Below are 26,435 nucleotides of genomic sequence, written 5' to 3'. Positions count from 1 at the left end.
CTACTGCTGTCATCGGTTATAACCAAAGAGAAGGCACATCACCTTTTTATTATCTTTTCTTCCTATACCATGAGAGTAACTATTTCATTTTTATGTGACTGCTTTTAAGTGAATACCTGGTAGAGAAACAGACCTATTTAACTGAGCAGTTCTAGTCACAGAACTCACTGTGCATTTTACAGGGATGTAATTCAGCCTTAAATAGTCCTACATGCATGTATAAATATTTATATCTATCAAAAGTGCCGTTGTTCTCAGATACACTCCATTGGTAATAGATCTCCCGTGGGTCTCTTCCTTTAAAGATGGTTGAGTTGCAAGTATTAAATTGAGTTCTTTGTTTTACAAATGAACTTTGATCGAGTGAACACAGTAAGGCTATACTAACCCACTCCTGTTAAATAAGAGCTTGTCACTTGCTGTTGGGAAGTGCAGAGAGCAAAAATAGGGTAAGCAGATTAGAAATTTTACTTCCACTTTTGTCCTTTGAAATTTTTTTCCACTTCACAGTAACATAGAATTCCATATGTTCACGTCACAAAAGTAAATATCTTTATCAGACCTACTCTTCATACTTGCGTAACTCTGAGGTGGTTGTTTTACCTATCTGTGCACTGACAATAGCATGTAACAAGGAGCTGTTGGTCAGGTGGACAGGTTAGAGACTAGGTGATCTGACGCAGCTGGCAGATGATGATTAATCTATGCTGACTTCTTTTGCTCTTAAAGAGGACATATCTCCACACAAATTACTTTTTTTGCCTAGTCTCTGACTACAGGAAGAAACACAGGATCTTGCAACAAATATACTGATTCCACATTAACGTCTTAACTCGTGAACCAGAACTGAGGCTGAACTTTATTTCTTAGGTTCCTTCCACCATTCACATTTTCTTCCTTGTGACAGAAGTGTGACAGAAATAATGAAGTGAAATGTTTTACATGGATGTGGTCTTACAGTGTTGCTGTATTTATCAAATTAAGTAAGATGACAAAGCTTTGAATCTTGTGAAATTCTTTTCTCTACTGCAAGCTGCAGTGAGCATTTAGTCATCAGAATAGTTAAGGTACAACCACCGAGAGCACTAGTTCCAAATAAAGGAATGGTAAAAGCAAACAGTTTACAGTATAAAAACCAGAGGTTTAACTTATCTGAATAAAAATCCATTGAAGAATGCTGCAATAGATAATAAGAAAGAATGAATAAACATACTTCACCAGAAACGCCATTCTTCAAATATACACAATGCAGCATTTTAATACACAGCAACCTGCCTTAGCTATGACAAAAGTAAGGTTCTATTACAATTCTAACAAAAATATAGCTTATATACATTTCTCTGCACATACATTTTATGAATGTTTCCTTTTGTTTCAGAACTTGGTACAAAACATACAAAAAAGGTTGGCACATTATGTAAGCTACCTGCAGTAAACAACAATCATTGTCACTTTTATTCCACAGCAATCTAAACTCTGGTTTTGGTTTTGTTTTTTTTTTCCTTTACTGGGTTCAATTCTTGATACAGCGGAGGGGAGATAAAGAGTATGTCTCAAGACCTTTCCTTTTAATGAGCAGTGGACTGCTGCTTCAACTGCAGCCACAGCTCTGATGCTCTTGCCTGCAGCCTGGAGTGCACAGTGTTAAAAATCAGCAGTTCTGCTAGTATTTGTTAACTGAATAGTCTGAGAATAGGCTAAAATTTGAACTCATGTTCATGTTCTGCACGTGATTAAAATGAGATGTACAAAAATATGCATTTGTGCTTTGGAAGCTTTAGCATAAATTTCATATCTTAAAACTAATGAAAAACTGTTTGATTTCTAACTTATTTACATCTTTTGAAATACTTTTTACATCACAAAACAAACCATCATTTTATTAGGAGGGAAAAAGCAGTACAAATTATAATGCTGTTATAAATTATAACTTGGAAACTTTTTTTAAAAAGCAACAGGTTCATCCTAGAAGTAGCACAATATATGGACTTACTGTAAAATTTAGATAAGTTTAATAAAACTGATGACCAGGTGTACAAAACACCACTTTATAAAAAAGGATGTTGGTCAAGTGCCATGATGGTTTTTATGTAAAATTTGATGAAACATTGCATGGTAAGATCTCTTGGATGGCAGAGAAACATGTGGATGGCACCAGTTATACAGAATATGCTTATTTTCTTTCATTATGGGACCAATTTTAAGGGAATTTGACTCGGACTAAGGTTTTACATGGATAAGAAGAGAGAACAGGTGCTGCTCTGAAAGATAGTATGAGGGCTGGTTTAGGTGGTGCAAGGTTTCTTTTACACCACGTCAGTTTTATGAAGGTTTACTTGTTCTACTGTGCATGTTCTCTTTAGAACTGTGATTCAGAGAGCTAAAGAACATCAACAGAATTGGAGCAAATTTATGCTAGATAAGTGGGTAGTTTATGCGTATTTGTCAACCTATTCTTACTCTACTGGTGACTAGATTACCCCTCTGGCTGAGCAACAGTTGTGGGAAGTGTTAGTGAATACAGTTCTATCAATTAAAAGATTTGACAAATGCATATTCAGTATTAGAAATTAGTTTCAGCAGTACATTTTCTGCCACAAAACGTTATTTCCAAAGAGCACTTTTTCGTCGGTGGATTACGTAGCCTTGTTGAAAACACTTTTCTGTAGAATTCAGAGAAGCTTAAAAGTGATGAATAAAGTATCTCCTTCTTGCCACGCAGTCTTAATTTCACTGGAAAGGAAACACCATCCCTCTTGTAGCCAAGTCAGTAAGTGATTCACAGTGAAACTGGTAGATCAAGAGGTCTGTTTTTCTTGCCTTAGTGTCAGTTGTTGTTTTCTGATGGGAGCCTGAGACTCTTGCACTTTAACTCATCCAGTGTTTTCCAGTGTTTGTAGTTATTAGCCAAGTGTTGCATCAAAACAGGTAGATGTGCAAATGCTGAAATAAACAGAAGAAAGAGTGGTACTATGTATACAGAATGGGCAGAAGACCAGTGCAACTTCATCTGAAATTGGCATTCTCCTACTCTCTTTTGTTAGCTAAAGGTAAAAGGGGAAAGATTTTTTCAGTCTGTTTCTCTTTCAAAGAAATTCCTTCCTTAATGTATGATGACTTTATTAAATAGCGCTAACACGCAACCACTGTGGTCTCAGTTTCTGCTGCTCAGAAGAAATACATTGCTAAAGGAAAAAAGGACCTAGACAAAAAAAAGCAGTTTTAAGCCATTATTCCTTCCTTCTTTATATAGATTGTCTGGTAAACGCTCAAGTTTCAAAAAGCTGGTGTTGTGTGCAGTGAAACAGGCTTCAGCAGCATCATTGGTTAGATCCTGTGCTGTTCTGCTCATATATGGGTACAGCCCCTGAAAGAAATGGACTCAAGGCCAGTTTGAGATTATTCATTTTAGTCTGCAGAAATCTCTGCATCAGAGCAAGGAAGAAAAAAGCAGATGTACTTACCATCCCACGCGTCGAACATATCTGTTATAAAATAATCAATGAAGGAAATTTGAGACTTGGGGATGCTGCAGGTGTTTCTATCAAATACTGGCATTACAACAGGCAGACCCTGTCTCTTCTCTTCATCAGTCTAAGAAAACAAAACTCCAGTTAGCCCCTAGAGCTTTGCTGCCTTTCCCGCTGAAGTCGCAAAGGCCAGGGGATTGGATGAATTGCAGTAGGAGACTCGAGACAAACCTTAGAACCCCTAAGGTGAACTGCCTTACTTTCATGTGCTTTATTTCATCTGGAACAGGGACTGAAATCAACATCTCTTCCCTTTCACAAGTACTCTATTACTGTAGTGCCGTGATTGCTCTTAGCTCCAGCGAAACAGAACGCTCTAATCTGGTGATCAGGGCACACCAGCTAAAAATGGAAAATGGGGTTGCAGAGTCCTTTAGCAGAGGAGAGGTTTGATCTCTCCTTTTTCCACATCTCTAATGGCTGTTTCAAACCATTTGTCTTTTAATTAAGAGGGATGTTGCTCTCACTACTTCTCTGCTTGTATTGGGTTATAAGATGAACAGAAGTAAGAGTATGCCCTTCAGCTCTGTGCCCACAACTGGAAGACGTCTGGTTTTATCGCCAATCACCTCAATAGTCTTACAATTTAATTACAAAAAAAACATTTAAAGTAGTATAGGCAGCACATAATGCTGGAACTGGCAGCAGAGCAGTCCCCAAAATCACCAGATGAGGTGAGTGAAGAGCAGAACAGTTCTCACACCTCACATTGCTGCAGGTAGGCAGTTTAAAGTTGCCTCATAATACCTTGGCTGCTGGAGAGATACAGCTTAAGTGATCCTTGATCTTACCTAGGAAGTGGTCAAAAATTAAAATGAAATTCAGACGTGTCCCAGGCACTAACTACTATTTTCTTTCAGTAAAAACTAACCATCACATGTATAATCTGAATTTGGATGGTAGGCATGCCTGCTTTTCTGTTTGCAGTCATAGCTGGTGATTTCCACACCATTAGTGGCAAATAAAAGCTAAGAATCTATCACTTGTCCAAATAAAGAACTAGAAAAGTGTTTCACTTTCAGGAAGCTGGTGCATTAGTGTTAAGCGAGTATTAAGAAAGGAAGTTGAGCTTCCAGTTCTGTCTGGAGAGATCCCACATGATAAGCATTTACATTGCCCACATGCCTGCAGTACTGGCCTGCCACATCGCCTGCCTACCGTGACAACAGCTCAGGTGCCATCTTAGAAGAGAAAGGGCTAGCCCGATGATTCAGCTGGGGGCTTTGTCAGGCACGGATCTTCATGCTCTCCTCAGAGAAGGTATTGGGACTAGATGCTAGAATGGTGACAGTCTTGAATTTCAGCTAATTAAACTGACTAAGGCTAGTCAAATCTTTTTATTTTGGCCAGACGAAGAAAGTTGAAAGTGTAAAACTTTCCACCATTCTGTACTGCAAGCTTCATGGTAAGCAAACTGTCTAACGTTGGCTGGGGTGAATTCTTGGCATGAAACTGAGGGGGCAGTTCTGACTGGAGATGAAAAGCCTATGTCTGGACTCCATAGGGATGCCAGGCAGACCCCGTGCAGATCAGCAGAACCGCGGGCGTGCACTTTCTTACAGAACATAATAGTCAAATTATAAAAATATACATACCTGTGCAAAATACTCCTCTGAAATCCTCCCTGCCCATTCGATACATAGCTCTAGGGGGCGACATGGATTTGCTACATCCGCACATTTAATCATCATGCGCTTGATCAGTGTCTGGTTATCTGGAAAATTCTTTATATTGGCTGTACATTCACAGTCGCTGCCTTCGCTCTGTGAAAGAGAGTTGGTTACAGGGGCCGGTGGCCAGCATCGCTGCCAGCAGGAGCGAGGGCATCATTATCAGCTCTATTGCAATGAGGCAGCAAGCAGGGCACCCAGCGTGATGCCTTCTGATTTCACACAGGGCACCAGGAATTTGGAGGAGAAAGCGATGTCTGAGGGCTGCAGCCTTGCTAAGTAACTAATGATAGTCTCATTACATATGACAGTTGTGCAGATTCTCAGAATTACTAGGGAAGTTTGTGAAATGAAGGAGTCATAGACTCTTTATCAGCTGGGGTGAGTTACCCTTCTCTGCATCCCAGCCTTGCCCTCTTGGAACAGGACCAGGGTAGGGGATGCATCCACCAACTGCAAGCTGACAAACCATCCTCCCTGCTGAGTGCTTAAATTTGGGAGGGGGCAGCTTTATTTAGGTGAGTTTCTGGAGTTTGGTTTTCATTCCTAGACAAGAAAACTGAGGCAAACACAGCGGGCTGAAGCGACTTGCACAGCTGACTGTTTCTTTCGCAGGCAGAGAAGCAGGTCTGTGCTATGTGGTTCCAGTATGTTTGCAAATAAAACTGCTGCCTTTGTGCTGGATTTTGATCCCTCAGCCTGGAACAATTTTTGGTCTTAAGTTACCGCCTAGGATGAAGTCTCAGCTAATTTATGAGTTTAACAGTAGGAAAATGCAGGAGTGGCAGACTGGCTGCAGAAAGTCTCTGTTGCTAGGCGGTAAAGTACCAAAGCGCTTATTGACCGCTCTGGAGAGCAGGTGGAGGGGACAGAGTAGTTGTTACAAGTCTGCTGTGGCATCATCTTCTGGGTCTTGAACAGTTTAGAAGGGCACAGGTATATTATGTTCCTTATTGAGTAATAAAAAGCCTCCACCTCAGCTCACCATGGCATTAACACTATTCTCAAAATAATATATTTGTGTAATTATGGCCTCCCTTCACTGCTAAATTCAACTCTTGAATCAAAAATTGAACATAAATACTTTTTACCACCACGACTAAATTAATGTCTTTGTGGTTTATGGGTAGATAGTTTGCAGTTACTCTTGCCAATTCAGGCATTAATCTTCTAACTTTATGTTTAGCAGTTAATTTTTTTTCAGCATGGGTAGCCCAGCAAAGAGCTGCCAAATTAACCCTGCTCCTTAACTGCTGTTCAAGATCAAAAATAGGAAGAGCCACTGTTAACAATAAGGAACCTCATACTGAGGAAAAATACAGGTGGTTCTGTGCTCCACTTTTATTGCTCTCCAACTCTTGTACATTTTAAAATACTCTCTGCTATAAACCAGTAACATAAAGGAGAGTGAGTCAAAGACAATGTCTTCTATAGGTTAGAAAAGCTGATTGTAGTAGAATGTATGGAGAGCATTTAAAAGCGCTTTATGAAGTGCTGGAACAAATGCATTCATGGGATAAAAGGGAGCGTCCCAGAAGTGCGTTCAGAGCTTGGAAAGACCATGGTTTCAGTGACAGCTGTGAATCTAAATCCTACAGGCCAATGTGGGCATGCCAGAAAACGAAAGAGATTTTAAAAGGGTAGAGATGGAGGAAACATTTCAGAAAAATGCTTAAGCTATCACAGGGAGAAATGAAGAACAATGAGAAGCCACATTTCCCAGTGACACCTCAGAGGGCTTTTTTAGAAATTGGTGGAACAAGCTGCTGCCTGGTCCACATCTAAGTACAGAGAAACCTGAAAGCAGGTAGTTCCATGCCACCCACTGATGTGGACCTTCTGTCCAGTTATGGAGAACTGACAGAAACTGCTTTTATTTATTTTTAATATTACTCACCTGATTATTTTTTTTCAATGTTTCTAGGAAAGCATTATTTTCACTGAGCTGTGATAAGATGGTCTTTGCTTAGGTAACACTGCCCTGGAGAACCCTGTCAGTAATTGAGCGCTCAACCTTGAAAGGCGACAGGAGAAGGTAAAGGGCTGGGAAACTCGGAGGCATCTTAGAAATATACCCTGGCTGGTGATGGAGCATTAGGATGTATAACTGATAGGAGTAAAGGCCGGACATCTCTTGGTACAATCAGGAATGGGGATGGGGTGGAGAGGTCTCAGGGAGCAATGGAGTTATTCCTTGTGGCTTGAAGGCTCCAGGTTACATAGACACAAAACTGCCAGGGCAGGTTCCCCAGTGACAATCCCAGGTTTAGGCAAATCCCACTGTTTGGAAGCAGGACCGTAGGCACAAGTGCCAACCTGGCTCCATGCACAGAATTTTGCACGTACAAAAGCACCCATTCGCATGCTTTGTGAACACCAGGTGGCTTTGATACCAAGGCTTAAAAAATATTTAAATGAGCTAAGGGGAGAGCCAGACATAGAAAACAAGAAAATAAAAGTATCTTTTCACACTTTGAGGTGTGAGGCCACAAATCCAGTTGTGTGTTTTGGGCATTACCACAGTGCAAATTAATACAACATGAATGAAAATGATACTTAAAGTAGTAGAAGAACTACTGAATTACTTCCTACGAGTAGTAGGAAGAACTTCACTGAAATGTATGAAGGCATAAAGTCCTGCAAGCGCTTACGTGTGAGCTGGTCTCCTCAGACCCCATTGGCTTGTTGATGCTGTTCACAAATTTGTTCACATGCTCAAAGTGCTTCGTCATCTCTGTTGCCAAAACCATATCAATAATGGCCTGGCGCAATGTCCGGTAGTGATTTCTAGGAAAGAAAAATATTTTCTGCTCACAAGCCTGACAGGCAGAGCTCTGTCCTTGCCTCGCCCTTGCCCAGACAGTGCTGCAGAACACTGCTTGGGGGCTAATCCACATGAGCCAGCACCTTCAGAGTTATGAACGGTCTAGGGTTGGAGGAATGGACTAGATCATGCCTCTCTGGGCTCCTCCAGCTCTGTATTGCTTTTCTTCTGTTATTTTTACCTAATGAAAACCACTCCCCTGAAGTCAATAAAAATTTACAATTCAGTTTCATAATCATAGAATCATAGAATCTTCATGGTTGGAAAGGACCTTTGAGATCATCGAGCCCAACCAAACAACCTACAGTCTCTGCCACTAGAGCATGCCCTGAAGTGCCACATCTAGATGTCTCTTAAACATCTCTAGGGATGGTGACTCAACCACCTCCCTGGGCAGGCTGTTCCAGTGCCTGACCACTCTTTCAGTAAAGTAATTCTTCCTAATATCTAATCTAAACCTCCCCTGCCGCAGCTTCAGATCATTTCCTCTGGTCCTGTCATTATTCACCTGGGAGAAGAGGCCTGCAACATATAATAATGCTGCAACACTAAGACACCTTCTCCAGGAACGGCACCAACACATTTCCATCTCACTGTATGTTAGCTTGGAACGCAAATCTCAGGTTTTTCAAGAACCAAAAGTGTTATGGTGGGATAGACAGATTCATTATCTGTTTGGGGTCAGGCCCTTTCCCTTTCAGGTCCCTTTCTCTCCCACCCTGTCCCTAGGCCGATGCAATGGGAACTGCTAGGCTACATGCATGCCCAGCAGCAGGGTTCCTCCAGCTTTCCCAGAGCTTCAGCTCCCTCCACTGCCACCCCTTTCCATGCCATGTGAATGCAGCAGTACCAGCCAGCATGGGGCCACGTGCAGACACAGGATGCGGTGTCTGGCTACAATGAAAAGGCAGTGGGTCAAGATGCAGCCTTGAGGCTGCCAACTAGACCGTGCTGACATAATCCGTCCGTAAAAGATTATCAGACATCTCTATATGCTTCCAAAAAAACACTAATTGGAGGTTGCGGGGGAGTGTGTGTGTGTTAAAAAAATCACGTCTACCTAGGATTCTGGAAGACGTTAAATATTAATGCCTCTATTCAAATTATATTTTCTGGTTTAGAAGATACGCTCTCAATCTGCCCCAAAACAAAATCCCCACACAAGCAATCACACAGTCACGCTCCCCTTCTCCAGCAGACCCACCTATCAATATTCTTGAAAATGTTGCATTTGCTGTCTTTAGTTGTAAGCTGAAATGCCAGTGCTGTGTGATGACTCTCTAATACAGCCGTATCGTTGTAAAGGACAGCCAGTTCACTGCCTGCATTGCACAGGAAAGAGTTGGTCCGTCCAGGGTGGTCTACGTCATGAATCGTGGCAGCTATTAACGCAGCCACCTCATCTAAATGGTCAAGGCTTCCCTACAAGGAAGAGAGAAAAATTATGAAGTGGTACAAAAATTACAGTAAATAATTCTGATTTCCAGGTACCCACAAATACGCAAGTGTAATCTTGAGTGCATGAGGGATTCCACCTCCTTGCAGCTGTTTTCCACTCACTGTGCCCACAGGTTACCTACTCCAAAACTCCCTCTCCTACCCTCACTCAAATCCTCTTTCCTTAATGAAGCTTTTTACTGTCCTGTCACCTAAGCAATATCTTTGCATTAAATCTTCTAATGGTGGACGGATCCTCTAGTGGTGTCCTTCCACTTTGTGTGCTTGCCTGACTGCTCCTACACAGTTTGTGTGTTATAGGCTTGGCTAGGCTAGGAAATTTCAGTTGGAAGGGACCTACAACGACCGTCTAGTCCAACTACCTGACCGCTTCAGGGCTGACCAAGAGTTAAAACATGTTGTTAAGGGTATTGTCCAAAAGCCTCTTAAACACTGACAGGCTTGGGGCATCGACCACCTCTCTAGGAAGCCTGTTCCAGTGTTTGACCACCCTCTTCAAAAAGAAATGCTTCTTCATGTCCAGTCTAAACCGCCCCTGGCACAGCTTTGAACCATTCTCACGTGTCCCATTTGTGGATACCTGGGAGAAGAGCTCAGCACCTCCCTCTCCAAAGCTTGCACAAAGCTTTATCAAGAGCTGTTACTAACAGCCAGTTACCAAGAGACAGAAAAGAGCCAGGTTTGTCCCCCCTATTGTTGCTACTTAAAAATGTAAATTCCTTACTTGTATAAACAGACTTAGAGAAACTGTGTGGGCCTGCAGGCATCACAGGAAAAGACCTCGGGGCAGAGCAACTTTATGAAGCCAGGACCATTATTTAAGTAAACATAATTTTAATAATTGAATGACACACATAAAATGGTAAACACACAGAAATCCTAGCCCAAAGGACTCCTAGGTCCTAGTTATACCTTAACTCTCTCCTTCCTGAGAAAGAAAGCGGTAGCATGCAGGACATCTGCCGCGTGCGTGGAGTTGTGGTATGAGTTGGAGGAGTGGTAGTTGGCTTCAATCACCTGCAGCCATGCTCGCAGCGTTGCTTCCGAGCAGTTTAAAAACTCGGAGACACCAAACCGGGCAAAAACTTTTAAGCCCAAATACACTAATGGCCTGAAAAACAACAGAAGAAAAAAAGCACAGCTGTAAAATAGGAACTTCTGATGTTCTAAAGTGTGGTGGGTTTGACAAAGAAATCAACAAGGCTATAAAAATAAAAGGGGGGAGGGGAGGGAATGGTAAACATTTTTAAATTGCATATCTGTAAACTCTCAAAAGCTTGGCCAAAGTTACAGATTATTACATCTGTCATCCTTTCAGACATTATTATAATGTTTTGCAGAAATGGTGCAGTTCCACCAGAGTTTCACCAATTCTTGCGGCTTCAGAAAAAAATTCTTAAAGACTCAGGTCTTTCATGTTTTTAGTATCTGTCAATCAATCAAAAATACATTTTTTTTCCCGAGGAGAAAAAGCAGACTTTGAACATGACAGAGGTACGTCCCAAAGGCTAAAAAGCCCTAAGACAAAAAACATCAAATGTTTACTGTTTCAAAGAATTCTATGACTTCAGGGCATCCAGGTTTCTATTTCCTGACTATTTGAAGTTGGCAATATGCAAAGTATATTGATGCTTCTCAGCTCTTCGCATCAGGTTACTATTTCATGTGAACTCTTCAAGCTTCAGGAGGACTGGATCACTTCCTAGAGCTGAGGCGGGGGTCTGCCATCGGTAACCCCCCCGCCCCTTGAATCCCAAATGCTAACAGGCAGCGGGTAGCTCTGCGTGTGTGTTGGGGTGTGGGAGGGTGGTATGGGCTGGACCAAACAGAAGTTGTGTGTCCTGAATCCTACCAGCAGTGATCTCCCAGCTGGAGAGGGAATTTGATGTCTGGTGAATGCAATGCTGGGCAGGACAGCAGCGAGCCTGTGTGCGAAACAGTAAGTAGGGCAAAATTTCTGATCTTGTTGGTTCTTAAATCCAAATCCACCGTGGTCTGTCATTTACTCTGTGTTACCTGTGACAGGGTCCTATCTATCTATCTATCAGTCACATTTTTTGACTCCTGCATGATGATCTACAAGGCTACTGAGCTGAGAAAGGCATAACCAAAAGCCAACATCTGCAAATTAAAACCACGCAAATGCAAATTCCAAAAATGGCCATTTTCTTCAAACAGAGTACAAGAGGAACGGTAGTCTCTCCAATTCTTTGCATCCTGGAACAAAAATCACTTTTCTCTATGGATAACATGTTTGGTTTTGTGGTCTGCATGACCTCGAAACTACTGGCATCTTCTTCCGTTGTAAGCTTTAAAATCTCAGGCTCTTGATCCTATCACTGGTTTATCCTCCATCCCAGTTTTTTATCCCTATAATGAAAAGCCACAGTTGCCTCACAGCTTCCTAAATCATAGGGTTATTTAGGTGAGAGAGGGGGGAGGCCTGCTTTTTCCAGCATGACCATTTGCATCGGCAGGAAAAAAGGGCATCTTTGGGACGCCAAGCATGTAACAACACTGGACTGTGCCTATCAGCGTCACCTGGACAGAGTGGGTGGGAGTCAAGCAAGGTAGAAGTTGAACGGGAAGCAATCCTGGAGGGCTGCAGACACTGTCAGGGAAGACAACAGTCTGCACAGGGCTCTCCGTGCATCTTGACCATGGTGTGAGCCTGGCCTGTTAATCGGGACAAGTGGTATCAACACACACACAGAGTAAAAGAAAGACATCTCTCTCAGATTTGCTGTGTCTTGCTTCAGTTTTTCCAGAGCAAAGAGCTTTCTGCTACAGCTCCTCAACAACCTTTTTGTGGGTGCACAGGGAAAGGAGTCCAGTACCTTTTATTTGTAACAGCCTCCAACTCAAAAATGTTGAAGTCCCAGCTTTCCTCATTATCCAGGAGCTGTGCAATACAGGGAGGAACATCATTGATGGTGTTTGGCACTGAAAGGTGACTATGGCTCAGGTTCATATCTGTTGAAATGTAATTTGGGAATTACAACATTTCTGGATTATTTCCCTCTCTGAACATGCAGAATTCCTTTTAGAAAACAACTCTCTCTCAAGAAAAACAACTCTTTTCCTTATGTCAAAGACTATAATGTATATGTTTTATATTATTAGAGAGAATTTGGACATAAACCAAAAAGACTGGTGAACATTTCTTTAAGTGACAATTTAGTTTTTTTCCTGGTCTGAATTTCTACATTTTGACATGTATTGTTTTAATTATTTGACCCTGCTTCAACTCCAAAATGGAGGCAGTCTAGCACTTGTTCTGCAGTCACTCAGACAACCATTTCCAAGGACATACATCCCACTGCAAATTAGCTCGGAGCTCTGTATCACTAACATCTACAAAAGAAGTCACACATGCAAAAGGAATTTTAAAGTGGTGGCTTACTCTTAGAAAACACATATTCGTTTCCCGACAGTCTTCTCAAACCGTCCTGAAAAGCAAGTTTATCTTAAGTTTTAGGCAGAATATCCATGCATCATTAATTGCAAAACCACTACAGGCACTTTAGGTAATATTCCTGGGTTCTAAAAGCACTGCTCCTATTGTAGCACTACAAGAGCCATCCTTTTTTTAAGGTCTTTCAAAACGGGCATGAAAGGATCTAAGGAACACTAGTATGAGATCTCCAGAAAGGATATTATTAACTATATAGTGTATTTCCCTCCTTGACCCTTTCATTGGCACCTGCTGTATTTCATCATTCAAATTATCCACTATCATCTATTTTTGATTTTCTTTATATTATTTTAACAGGGATTAGCTCAGTGTATGTTAAAAAATCAGGTAAACCAAGGCGAAATCTAGGTGGTCTGTCTCTGGCTGCTGTTACAGGACCAAAGTCAGAACCTGATTAACCTCATTCTTACAGAGGACCAGCTGTAGAGCAATCCCTCTAGTCCTATCTAAGCTTCTAGGCTTTCTAGAAAGTATCTCCTTGAGACAAATCAGATTGGATGATATAGTTTCTAGTGGCAACCACGTTCACTTATGTATGAGGATGAATGCACCCAATGGACTGAGGCGTGGCCATATCTTACTACATCTTGGTGCCTCCTGTTAGTAGAGAGACCAAAATACTTAAGTGAAGTAGTGATGAATTACGAGTCCCCATCCCAGTGCTTATGAAATTTTAGCACAGAAGAGCACTGAACTGTGATCTAGGACACTGTTAGCAGTAATTTAATCTTTGCTAATTTTACTCACAGTCATCAGACCTCCAACAAGATCACTTGTGTGAGGATCTTCATCTTTGGTACCTAGCTGAGGGGAGTAAAGTTCTGTTGTCCGCAGGATTTCCAGAACTCTGTCCAAGGCCTCTGCTACTGTGATGGGGCTGTTTTCCTGGGCAGCATTAATTATGTTAATAACCTGAAAACAGATTAAGGAGGCAGGTGAGGAAGAGTGAATGGCACTTTTGTCTTTTCTTAGTACAAAATCTTTATTCCTGGCTTGATTATGGTACTTCCCATTTAGCAAATGCTATGTAATTCCCCCACAGTCATTTAGGTACAACTCTGAAAATGTAAATTTGTGCTCTGATTCCCTGGTATCCACCTGCTATTTGTAACTGGCAAACTCCTGGGAAATGAAAGCAGAAGGGTGTGAAATATCTGAAATAACTGCAGATGGGGAGACCAAAAACGAGTCATGTCCCAGACCTTCAGCATAACCAGGGCTGCTCAGAAGTAATCATTCCGTCCTCAGAGGAAAAAAGGAAACAAATGAACTCCTGGATGTAATTCAGATATCCTGATACTGGATGTAAAAACCTTAATTGTCTCATGGTGAAAATGAAGGGCAGAGAGCAGCAACAGCTGGGCTGTGGTTGAGGGAGAAGAGGTGGCTCTTCTTTGCCTCCCACCTTAAGTCTCAGCCACAACCTGGGAACACAGCAACGACACAGCAGCACCACACACTGGACTGAGAGGGAGAAAGCCCCAGTGCTATCTTCTCCAGCAGCCAGAAACTGCCGCCGAGGCACTACAGGCCTCCCTACGGGGTGCGCTGAGGGAGAAGGAAAAGGAAAGGAGCCAGTTGCTCTGATGGGCACGGTGGTGCTGGGAAGTAAAGAGCTTGATGCCAGGAAGAGAAGATGGGGACAGAGGAAAAAAGTGGTTTGAGGGTGAGAGGTGGAAGGCACCCTGGTTTGCTGGACAGGTGATTGTGCAGCTGGTTTGTGACAGCAGGGTTTGTATAACGTGGATAGTGAAGAAAAGACTGCAGGAAACTGGAGGGAGACAATGTGGTACAGGTGCTCTCTCCTCTGCATGCTATCTTATAAATATCAATGGTAAAAGCAAAGGTGGGACTGGAAGCACATTTCCCTCCTACACGTGCACGGCCCCACAGAGCAGGGTCCCTTCCTGCCATAAGCAGTGTATCTAGCAAGGACACCCTTTTCCCCTTTTTAATATTCCTCCTTGTGACTAGAATTTGGAATGAGAGGATGAGATGCAGAAAGAAGGTAAGAAAAAAAATTATTTAAATTATTCTGTTAAATATGATAATATTTATAAATATTATCATATATATATGTATATATATTTATATATATATATTTAAATATATATATATATTTATATATATATAAATAAATATAAATAAATAAAAATAAATATGCAGGAAACCCCTGGCTGTCCTGCCACAACCTACATACTTCCTTATGAGAGCAGCTCCAAAGTCTGAGTTTGTGGAAAAGGCAGTGCTCAGGACTCACCTTTGTGATAGGAGCTTCTATTGTCATTGAGTGGATCCTTGCCATGGAAGAATACCGTCGCGTCTGTAAACTTGGAGCTGCCATTAAAGAGAGCACCGTTAATGTACTGCAGAGAGTAAGCCAGATGACAGCAATTAAAGAGTGCAGAAGGCTGTCACTGGGGAACAGCACGACAAAATCCAGCCTCATCTCCTATTTCTCCTCTGCTCTCCTGCAAGTTCTTGCTTTACTGTTTAATTTCTTGCACTGTTGTCTACCTCCTTTGCAGCCACCCCTCACTGCTGTCAGTTTTTCTGTCCATCAGTCACTTCGGCTAAACTGAAATGAAGCCATACTTAAGCTATATTAAACTTCATGCCCAGTACCTACCACTCTCCCTTTGTTTGCAGTGGATCTCTGCCAGACGTGGCTTCTCCTGTGAGTGTACGTGTGTACGTCTCTCATCCCAGTGATACAGCTGCTCTAATGAAACCCATTCCTGCTCCCCATAAGCTGTGCTTCTCTCACTACGTACTGGGGCAGAAAGAAATCTCTGCCCCCACCCTGCTCAGCCCCAGTGAGCAGTCACAAGTGGGACCAGGAGCAGAAGTACTGCTTTCAAGGAACCAGCAGCAACAGGTCCCTTCGTGTCCCACACGGATGAAAACAAAATGCTGGTTCGGGAGCACAAGCGGCAGCTTTCCAAGAGCAGTGGAACTAATGCTTCACCACGCACCCTCTCAGCAGGCTGCCCCCCCCGCGGCATGGACGCTCCCCCTCCCTGTGAAGGCACTGCGTGCCGCAGGCGTTGTGGAGTGATGCTGGTGCTCGTGCTGGGGCACTGCTTTGCAAATCAGAATAAAGAAATTTTACAGCAGTTATAAAAACTGGAGCAATCTCTGAGCAGCTGTGAATCTGTCTGGTTCCTCTTTCATTCTCTGTTTTTATTGCCCACAGCAAGTCTCTATTTATAACGTCCATTTTGGCAGTTTACTTTCTTACCATCGCTACCTTGAGATGTTATTGACTTAACATCAGTTGAGTCTTTCCTTCTGTTCTTGCATTTGAAGGAATGGGGTTCTGTAAATACAAACCAAAAGCTTTAAAAATACATCAAGTAAGATCTCCACAGAGCCCTCTCCATCTAAAATTCTGAACATTTAATTAAATGATCTTAATGGTACCACATAAATGGGGGGAATATTGTAACCTCTGCACGTTGGACACAAGGGAATCGACGTCTATCAATTTACAGCAACTTGTCTAAAGCCACCTGGAAAGCTGTTTCACGAAGAAGTCAAGATGCCTTATAGAACAGGGGAATCACTTCATCTAATTTTAGCTGCCTGAAAGCAGCAGTTTTTCAGGCTGTCTTTGTCTAAGGTAGTTGTCAAAGATCCTGCTTTAGGAGAGATATCTCGGGCAGGTGGGTTGAACCCCTCCTGCAAGTCCCTTTTGCTCTCCACCGACCACTGAACAAGCCTGAGTTTAACTGCCTAGAAATTTAGGCAAGTGAGAAAAATCCTGTCTCAGTCTACAGTCTTCCAGCCCAAGCACAATTCAGACTCAGACAGCTTTTGCTTTTAATTTCAGTAATTGCTTGTACCCTGGGTTTAAGAAAAATCCAACATACTGAGAATGATTATAAACAATCAATTCAATTGCAATGAAAATTAGCCATGCACCAAGCTGTCATTCTTGAAACTGCAATTTGCTAAGGCAAGACATCCAGACAAATGCAATAGCTGGATGAAAAGCCTGGGGATAGCCTCACAAAAAAAACAAAATTGGTAAAATTTCGTTTTCCTCCAAAACATTACAGTCTGTACTCTCCCTTATGTTTAAAAACAGCAATATCATGCATTCATGCACCTCTTTGCAAGAGTCTCTGTGGTACCTATTCCCAGAGTATCTGAAATGCCACTCAAAGATCAGAGGCCCCAGCAACCTTTCAAAAGGAGAAAACCACCATGTGAAGAATCAGAAATATAATAAAATTGATATTCTCAATATAAGGACCAATTTGCATAACCGTGCTACAAGACAGAATGTATGCAGCCTGCCTTTAGCAAAAGAAAATGTTAGTATACAATTCTCCAGAATTAAAAATATATCCATCGTAAAAGTGACTGAAATACAGCTTCTGTCTTAATTATTTTCTTTACCACAGATTTACAAGACAGCTTGGGCCTCTTCATGTTTTTGTAATCCAGACTGGAGAAACGGAAAGCATTTTCCTCTGCTAACAGCTAAGAGTGGGGAATAACTAATCCATATTAAATTATTTTATTTATTTATTTCTCAGGACTTCTCTTTCAAACCCCTTTCCTGCATTAACATTTGGAGGAGTTTAACACAAGGCACCTGAGTGGGAGCAAACATTTACACAGAAACATAGCTGTGAGTGGCAGTATCAGATAAGGCAACTCTCCTTGTATTAAATACCAACTAGCAAGTTGGAAACTTTACTAGTGCCACCTAGAGAGTCACAAGTGCCATGCTACAATTTCAGCTGAAAATATTTAAGTGCCTAAAAAAAAAATAATTTCCTTCATCTGGTGAGCAGGATGTTTCCCCATCCAGATGTGTTACACCATCGTAAACGGCATGATCCACATGGATTGTTTTTCTGCCCTCATCACATACCAGTACATGCCAACGGCTCTGGGAATTTATCCTTGGGGCACAACTATGGACTGCAGGGAAGGATAACCTACACCACTTGACTCTAAGGCTGCCTGCTTTCACACTGCACTGCAGTCATCGACATGCTTCATGGGATGTGGCTTCCCAGTCCTGCTGAAATCTGTGACAATAATGAGCAAACCTAAATGCCCCACATTACCTGCAAAATACATTAGTAAGCTAGTAACTATGCGTTAACTAGTAACAAGTGTTCTTCAGCTTAATTTACAGGTGTTCTCACCTTCCCCTGTTTCCAAGAAAGAAACAGCAAGAAACAAAAACTGCATTTATTACAGGGACACGAGAGCAAACAGTTTAACACATGATTGGTCGGTTCTGAAGGATGCAAAACTGCATATATAACCTCTTCTCCCCCCTACCCATTATTGTCATCACAAGGCTCTCCGATGCTCGTACATATTCTTGTGCTACTTGAAACAGCAGGGGATGTCACGCAGTCACTTCCCGTGCTCTTGATAAGTTGTATCCTCCTCCCATGTGAAAATCAGGAGCTGCCTGACATTGCACAGCAACATTGTCCAGTGTTTGATAGCGGGAAGGGCCTTGGCTGCCAGAAGGTAAGACAGCGCGAGAATCTTTTCACTCAGAATAAGACAGCAGTGCTGCGCCTGGCGCAGATCACTGGAATCACAAGCTCAGAATTGGCCTCTACGGCCTCCTCCTTCAGGGAAGATGGTTATTCCAAGCATTACACAGCATCGGAAGAAGAGATTACCCCCTTATGTTCCACACCTTTAGTCAAAAGCTGCCTGCAGAAGTCACTCAGACCTTCAACGCGCTGTCTGCAAGCAAGCAAACCTGCCTGAGACATGGGGCAAGGGTTGTGCAGACACGCTGCAACAACTCGGCGCTGACTGGACATGACCAGCTCTAGCCTGGACACCTTGGACCACTGTCTCCGCCCCGTTATGGGGCCAAACCGATGGCCTACCAACAGGTCCTAAAACTGGAAATACTAGGGCAGGTCTGCTGGCACGAATCAGCACAGTCCCACATTAATTTCAAACAGAATGGGGTGCCAAGGTGCACCACCTTCAGGATCAGACACAGTGTTTCAATGCAACAAAGAGCAATGCATCTTAACTCCGAATGCGTGGCAAGAGCCCTGCACAGGAGGTTGAATCGTTAATGATGTTTACAAACCCAATTCATGGTGCGACATCAGAGCAGCTGGCAGCCGTCGTCATTGGCCATCTGCTCTGACCACTGACTCGACAGAGGGAAGAGACAGCATTTCATACCAGCAAAGCACCCGGCCACGACCTCAAGCACAGCCGTATATAAAGGTAAATGACAGTATTCTGACCTGACTGAGAATTGTCTTCTGTGTACTTCTCATCACGGTGACTTTTGTAGAGCTGAAGATGCACCAAGAGTGAAATATATATGTAAGGAAAAAGCATACAAAAAGATTTTAAAAGGTCTACATTCCAACATTTACTGTTCAGTTATTAAAAAAAAAGTGTTTGTCAAAGACACTTCTTCAGGTGTAATTAAATGTAGAGAAATAATATGAAAGTAAACAGATATGCAATGCAGGAAGTCACAGATACGGTAGTGCTTTTATATACTAAGTTCCTGTTTAATGTCTGTGTCTGCAAGAGAACAGATACTCATTTTTAGATAGTGTTTTAAGTGCAAATTGCATATGAACCTGAAAGACTCCAGGAATAAAACACAAAAAGAAAAAAAAAAAACCCGAAAATGTTCACTTTTTTTCCCTCTGTACAGTAATTTAAAAATCGTTTTCTTAGTATTATCTAAGCTAATTTTTCATGCATCCTTTCATGAGTCATTGATAAACTGGACTTCAAAAAACCCAGTTACAGAAACAGGTCTCCAGCAGTGGAAGGGTAGAGGTAGGTGTCATCCCTCAGAACTTCCTTTATTTCAAAGTAATTTTTAATCATTATCATTAATGAAAAGGTTAAATACAAAATCTTAATTATTTATGCTTCTGAAACATCTTGGGTAACTCCACCGATAGATGTTTCAATTTTTCTTAGCATTTAAATGGCATATTTCCATCATCTTAAAGTTTACGTCTATTGCTTGGTCTACAGTAACACAGTTGAAATGCTTCTCTGCTTTTCCGTCCTGCTCAGAAATAAAACCACAGTCTCTCCAATACGTGACAGTTTAATATCTGCTAACCATTTCACCCCATTCCTTTGGTACATGGTTACAAGAAAGTATTTTGCTGTTAATAGGAAAACTGAGCAGAACTTTCAGTTCCTCAAGTCTTCCCTCTAAAATTAGCACATGACATATTTAGGTATAGCTAACTGAAATGGACTAAAAATAAAGCACTGCTTTTTTTGTGGTATTCACTAGAGAAGGTATACATGCCCGCTACTTCAGATGAATAAACTTCAGTGCTTGACACTGCACTTACACATCATATTTAGGAGTCCAGTACTGTCATCTAATCCGTGGTCACCGGCCCCTCTGACCAAATCCATCACCTGCCTATAGCAAAGCACTAGATTGCATGGAAGCAAGAAGTCCGTGGCCACAGCCTGTGAGCTAAAAGGACAGTATGGCAAGGCTGTGCTCATGCGCTTTTAGTGTCCATATCATTTTGTGACAGTGCGTGCTGCATGGTCCTTACAGGGGTTATTCAGGAAAGGAAGGAAAGGAATGACACAAATTCTCTTTTCCATCATTCTTGCACACCTAGGTAAGTTATGAGGGCAGTTACACAGTTACTCTTGGGCCAATATGTTCTTAAGCAGAGAAACACCACCACTGTTTTATATTTATGAATGTGCAAACACCGGACTCTATCCTGCCAGGTCTCAAATTGACAAAGGCAGCATTAATCATTACCTAGGCTTCAGCACATGGGAATAGTCACATGAAAGTCAATCCCCATTCATAAATCTTCACTGTAAGAATACTTAATACACTCTCAGATGTATTTTTTTTCCTGTGAATAAATCCAACCTGCTTAATTTTTGTATGTGATAAATCTAGCACAGAAATCCATGAAGCTTCCTACACAGTGGTCTCTAATCATAGTATGATGTCCCTTACGGAGGCTGTCAGTAATGACAAAGAACACGTCTACAGTTTTTAAGGGGAAACAATGCATAATAATGTAAAGATGCTTCCGAGTCTGCATACAGTGTCTGAATGCCGAGATCAAGCCATTTAAAATTACATTGATGCAGTGAAACATCAGACATTTGAATGAAAATTTAAATCATGACAGCTTTTTCTGCTCTGTAACTAAATAAATAGTTTGTTTGATTTCCTTTTATTCTTCCATAAACAATTATCTGTGGCTTGAAAAGAGACATAGTACTATTTTAGGGCAGAGAAAGGTTCTACTGCAGCAAGTATTTAGGCATGGATTTTAGGAAAACGGCAGTGTCCACGTGTAGATCAGAACTGATACCATCACATCAGTATTGCCACAAAAATAACTCTAAGAAGTCTTATGAATATAATATAGATATTCCTGTATGTCATCGTCATTGCCCATCTATCAGAAAAAAAAAAAAGCCAACCCAAAACCAAAACCACACTCAAAATCCCAAAATTCTAAGGCACTCTGAATTTTTCATGCAATGCGAGAGCACACGGTGCTCTACTACAGGCAGGAGATATTTCCACCACAGAAGTGAAACAGAATGATTACCTAGTTCTGTTGGAAGCACCTTGTTTTTTCCCCAATGGATGTTAAATCTCCCCAGACCATGCTTTCTGTTAGGCTGTGGTCTTTAACCTTTGTTATAGACCTCTGCATTTGTGGAGAACCCTTTGAAGGCCATATCCCTAGGCTCACCAAATGTGTGAAACTCCCCAGAACCTACAGGTCATTGTGCTAGTGCTTTATTTACCAATAACTGCTTATGAACCAATACTAAAAGCACGAATTGATGGTGCTTTCCAACAGTGTCAGTAGTACAGAGAATATCAATGTGGCCTTGGACACAAGTGTCTAATTAAAATTTCTTAAGTTTACTGGCTGAGGCAGCCCAATGAACAGAGCAATGAAAAACAGAAAGAAGAAGGACTTTTTATCTATATTCCTACTGTTGCTTTTTACAGATAGCTGCAAGTTTGTAATGGTTTTGCACTGATTGTCTTCCACTAAGAGTATCACATTCACACTTCCCCGTAGCAGTCTTTCAGCTGAGTGTATATCATAGAAAAAACATTAAATTGTACCTCAACACCAAAGCATCTATAAATGAAACAATAACAATGATGAGGTTTAAATAATGAATTAAAAATAAATACCTGTAACTTTAGCACTGCTTCTATTAAAAAACACTCTTGCAATCTAGCTTAAGCACTTTAAAACATCCTGCTATTGTAAATGACACTTTGCTGCTAATAGTAAAACCCATGTTTTAGTTCAAAGATGAGGTCAGTTTAAAACATTTTGAGCCCTGTTTTTCTGTGGCAGACCTTCAAAGTTCTTCCAAACCTTGTGCAGCTTTCTCCCTTGACTTGTTACTACCTGCCCCCACAAAAACTTGTGCAAGAGGGATGGTTTCAACAGTCGAGTTTTACAGAATACCACCTGTGAACTTCTTCCAATAGTAGTAGTTTTCCTATGATGTGTAAATATTCAGTATTGTTATACTGAAGAAGGGGCAACTAGAAATAGAAGTGACTTTCTAAATACTTTTTATGCACAAGCATCTTTACCCACATCCTGGATAAAGGCACATTAAAATTCTAAATAAACCAAGATACATAATCCCTCTCATAAAGAACATGGAAACATATCACGTTTCCCAAGAACATCCTCAGTCTAAAATGTTGCCAGCTACTTCCTCTGCTCCCCACTTTCTACCTCACCCCTATAGGCCACAGGCTAAATATAGATTTCACTCCCTTGTTCACAAAAGTCCAAAATTCTTCACTCTCTAGGCCATGTACTAGAGCATTTCTGAGGCAAAGCATGCAATACGATGATTTGCTTCAGAAACTTTCAGAGGGAGGGAACCAGGAGCAGATGACAACAAACAGCTCCCCGTGCCACCAGCTTCGCTGCAGGACCTGCTCGGGTGGATGTGTGCCTGGACTGCAGAGACCAGGGCCAACTGCTACTGCTGGTTTACTTGGGTTATGGCTTGGATAACACCGCCCCACAACACATGTTCTGATGAGCATGCAATGTCTCAGGTCCTGAGTGAAGGCTACTCTTTATTCAAGAACCACACACTGGCAAACCTTGTGCCAGCTGAGCATGGGTCATTATTAGACATAAGTACACCAGACCAGACTGGCAAGAGCAGCTCTGGAAAAAAGCCCCTCAAATCCCTTTGGACTATGTTGTATGTTGCCCCACAGTATCATGGACTCAACTGTCACATCCATGCTCCAGAAAAGCCTTTCTTTCTCTACTCATCAGTCCTACAAAAGGAGAAAAGCTGAAGATTTCTTGCTTGCTCCAACAATCAATGAGAATCTCTTTGGCAATACAGGTCACATCCTCCTCGAATAATATCAGTTTCTGAACTAAAAAATATCAGCTCACTAAAAGCGATTAAAATTATGACATGAAAGAAATACAATACCTGTTTGTTGTTTTCATTGGCACAATGCAGCCTTTTGAGGGACACGAAGTGTCTTATTTTCCTAGCAACAGAAATAATCACCGTTACCACATCAAACGGTAGAGAGAAGTGAAGTGATAGACTGCTGTTTTCTAAAGGAGAGGTCTCCAGGCCCTCATGAAACAAGATACCAAACTCAACACCAAACAAACAACTAGGCAACAAGCACTCCTTCAGCCTTAGAGCTATGTTTTTTTTTCTCCCAGGACACCTGATCCTTTTGCTCCTGCAGGAATTCACCTGCACATCTGGGAGCAGAATTTGGCAACGTGCCCATACTACACTGCAAAGGTGCGAGCACTTAGAGGCACGCACACAAAGGAGATCACCCAGCTCATTCTTCCAGCTGACTGGCCAACAGTTTGGATACTGTAGAATAACTTCATAAAGAAATGCGTGGCAACCTGAAATCTAAACATCAGCTTGCAGGTATCTATAGCAGTAACACTATTAATTGTTATGACTTTCTGGCTCTTTTAGCTAGCATACGAGGACAGAGAAATGGACAAACGTCAGTAAAGAACATGACCTCAGTTTTGCTTATTCTTTCCACATCGCTTAAAGCCAGCAGTTATATTATCACCCTGGTGGGTAATACCTGGAGGTTCATGTCAAACTTACAGATAGGGAAAGCAGAGAGAAGGCCCTAAAAATGTGAAAGCAGTTATATACTGGACAAGTCAGTTACCCTCCTTGACCGATCACAGGTGTTATCTTCACATGCTGCTGGATACTGTCTCCTGATTTTCTTCTTGCATAGTAAACACCTTGCCATTCCTAATCAAATGCAGACAACAGAGACAGCATCTAAGAATACATGGCTTGCTGTCAAATATTCATTTATTATTACACAGTCATTACGTAGTAAATAACTACATATCATTTCATGGTTTTATTTTTTAAAATAGTGTAACATTTATTAATCCTTTATTAATTATTATTGCTTTAACAGGCATGTGGTAATGTAAGGACAGTGTAAATATGTTTATCTTGTGAGAGAGTATAAAATTTTTCACAAAGAACTTCAGGAATCATCTACTTTGAGGGGTTACAAACATTCCTGCTAGGTCCCACTATAAGCATTGGTGGCTGCAACACATCCAGAGAATATCTCCCTTGGGAGCAGACGAACCAAACTCTGTGCTGAGCATCATTTAGCCTTGAAGTTGTCAGTCATCAAGTGATATGCATGCTAAATTTCAGAAGTACTTGACCTAAGGATGTCCTTCAACTAACCTCAGGTAACCAACAACTTATTCTCACTCCATGACTGTTCTCCCATGACCATGGATATCCAAGGCAAAAGGAAGAAACAATTTCTTCATGGCATCTTTTACCCTGTTCTCCCATGTAAATGCCCATTTCTCTTACTGGCCACTAATTTTCCTTCCATCCCCACTGCTACATCAAAACATCAAGAAGACTGCAGGCCAACCAAGAGCCATATATGCACCATCCTTAAGCAGTACGCTGATGCAGAAACAAAAGATATCTTCCAGTACGGATTGGAGAAGAAAGGAAGATAAAGCAGAAGGCTTACCACCTCAAAGAACAGAGATTTTAAGGCAGGAACTCCTTGGCAGCACAGTAGGATGAAGTTGCAAAATGGGTGGAAGATACCTTTTCTGTCACAGACAAAGATGGACAGACACAGAAAACACACGGGGCCTTTGAGCAGGCAGTGCTAGCAGCTCGGCAGCCCATATAAATGAGGAGGAGCAAAGCAAGAGTGGCTTGCAGGTACTGCTAATGAACCAAGGTGAACCTGCAGACAACTTCAGATGGTGACGCCCAAAGCTCAGATCATTGCTGAAAGTGACTCAAAGGTTCAAGAACTCCTCAAAGTTCATGAAGCAGAGAGTGAGACAAGGAACGGTGAAAAGTACTTCTGCAGCCCATGGGAGATGGGATAAGAGGCTGTTGCGTGTATTAGGGGAACACAGGGCCAGGAACATGTAGCACTTTTGTGGCCCATCACCACCACAACAGGAGTTCACAGTGCACTGCAGATATTCTAACCATAGTTAGAAAAACAAACCCCATTGGGTGCTGACGTATTTTGGTCACAAAATATGTATGCCACGTGGTGCTCAACGCATGCAGTCAATGAAGGTTCTGCAGTCATGGCAGAACAGTTAAACTTTTTGGTTGGATGATGCAGCCACCTGAGGGACTGACAGAGGGACAAATTGTTGTGTTCAAACTAACAAAAGTTCCATGGGCTTGAAGCAAACCAGAAACACAGAAAACATTCTTGTATTGATCTTAAGCCAACAGATTGGTAGAGGAGTTCAGTCAGATCCTAAAAGCAAATCTAAAGAAACCTGTAGTCACTTGTCTGAGGCATGGGCTGTTGTGCTCCTAAGACATCTAAGGAGCAGAACTGTGGTCTTATATGTGCACTCCAAAAAACCACATCTTGTGTTCTTAAACCTAGAGCATGAAAAATAGAGCCGAAAGAAATCTGAAGTAATTTTGCATGAGTTATTTTATTTGGTTACCTTTCCTTTTTTAATGAATGTGTTGATGGTGTCTAAAAGATCTGCACAGTTTTTATCGCTTTTTGGTAGTTCAGTAAGTTCCTTGCCAATAAGCTCTCCCTTGTGATACCCCATCATCCGTTCAAAGGCTGGATTAACATACTGCCAAAACAGAAGTACTTTAGAATACTATGAAAAAGAACATATTTAAAGGACAATTACTCACATATAACTATCAAAGCGTCACAAGTTATACATCTAAAGCCATAACCACAGATCCCTACAATTCAGTGTTTTTCATATACAAATACCATGTTACAGTTAAACATTTTATTTAAGTAAGGAGCTGAACTCAGAAGGCGATATCTAAGCTGCTATCAGAAGGCACAGAAAGAGAACAAAACTTTTTACTGTACAGGTTATCTAGTTGTGCTACAGATTTCATGCTGGTTTTACCATAAGCAGCATTAATTTACT

The 26,435-nt window shown here is 41.6% G+C and overlaps 2 protein-coding genes across 10 annotated transcripts in view; one reads left to right on the top strand and one right to left on the bottom strand.

Moving 5' to 3' along the window:
* WDR41 (WD repeat domain 41) overlaps positions 1 to 16,099 on the top strand; it is a 43,779-nt gene extending 27,680 nt beyond the window's left edge. The window contains exon 14 of the transcript XR_010069160.1: positions 15,607 to 16,099. The gene's annotated coding sequence lies outside the window, so the exon portion shown is untranslated. The remainder of the gene's footprint in view (positions 1 to 15,606) is intronic.
* PDE8B (phosphodiesterase 8B) overlaps positions 2,804 to 26,435 on the bottom strand; it is an 82,925-nt gene continuing 59,293 nt past the window's right edge. For 8 of the 9 annotated variants that reach the window (XM_063320978.1, XM_063320983.1, XM_063320981.1 and 5 more), the window contains 15 exons: positions 25,980 to 26,120; positions 24,167 to 24,255; positions 23,440 to 23,500; positions 19,209 to 19,260; positions 16,199 to 16,276; positions 15,218 to 15,294; positions 13,705 to 13,869; positions 12,886 to 12,931; positions 12,320 to 12,455; positions 10,395 to 10,593; positions 9,229 to 9,446; positions 7,852 to 7,987; positions 5,126 to 5,293; positions 3,465 to 3,594; positions 2,804 to 2,943 (listed from right to left, as the gene is read on the bottom strand). In XM_063320978.1, the coding sequence (XP_063177048.1) occupies positions 2,828 to 2,943; positions 3,465 to 3,594; positions 5,126 to 5,293; positions 7,852 to 7,987; positions 9,229 to 9,446; positions 10,395 to 10,593; positions 12,320 to 12,455; positions 12,886 to 12,931; positions 13,705 to 13,869; positions 15,218 to 15,294; positions 16,199 to 16,276; positions 19,209 to 19,260; positions 23,440 to 23,500; positions 24,167 to 24,255; positions 25,980 to 26,120 (1,812 nt within the window). In that variant the 3' untranslated portion in view covers positions 2,804 to 2,827. The remainder of the gene's footprint in view (positions 2,944 to 3,464; positions 3,595 to 5,125; positions 5,294 to 7,851; positions 7,988 to 9,228; positions 9,447 to 10,394; positions 10,594 to 12,319; positions 12,456 to 12,885; positions 12,932 to 13,704; positions 13,870 to 15,217; positions 15,295 to 16,198; positions 16,277 to 19,208; positions 19,261 to 23,439; positions 23,501 to 24,166; positions 24,256 to 25,979; positions 26,121 to 26,435) is intronic. The other variant, XM_063320980.1, reaches the window with a different exon arrangement.

The sequence above is a fragment of the Chroicocephalus ridibundus genome, chromosome Z, assembly GCF_963924245.1.
Source record: "Chroicocephalus ridibundus chromosome Z, bChrRid1.1, whole genome shotgun sequence".
Lineage (NCBI taxonomy): Eukaryota > Metazoa > Chordata > Aves > Charadriiformes > Laridae > Chroicocephalus > Chroicocephalus ridibundus.
This window is presented reverse-complemented; position numbering and strand designations above follow the sequence as displayed.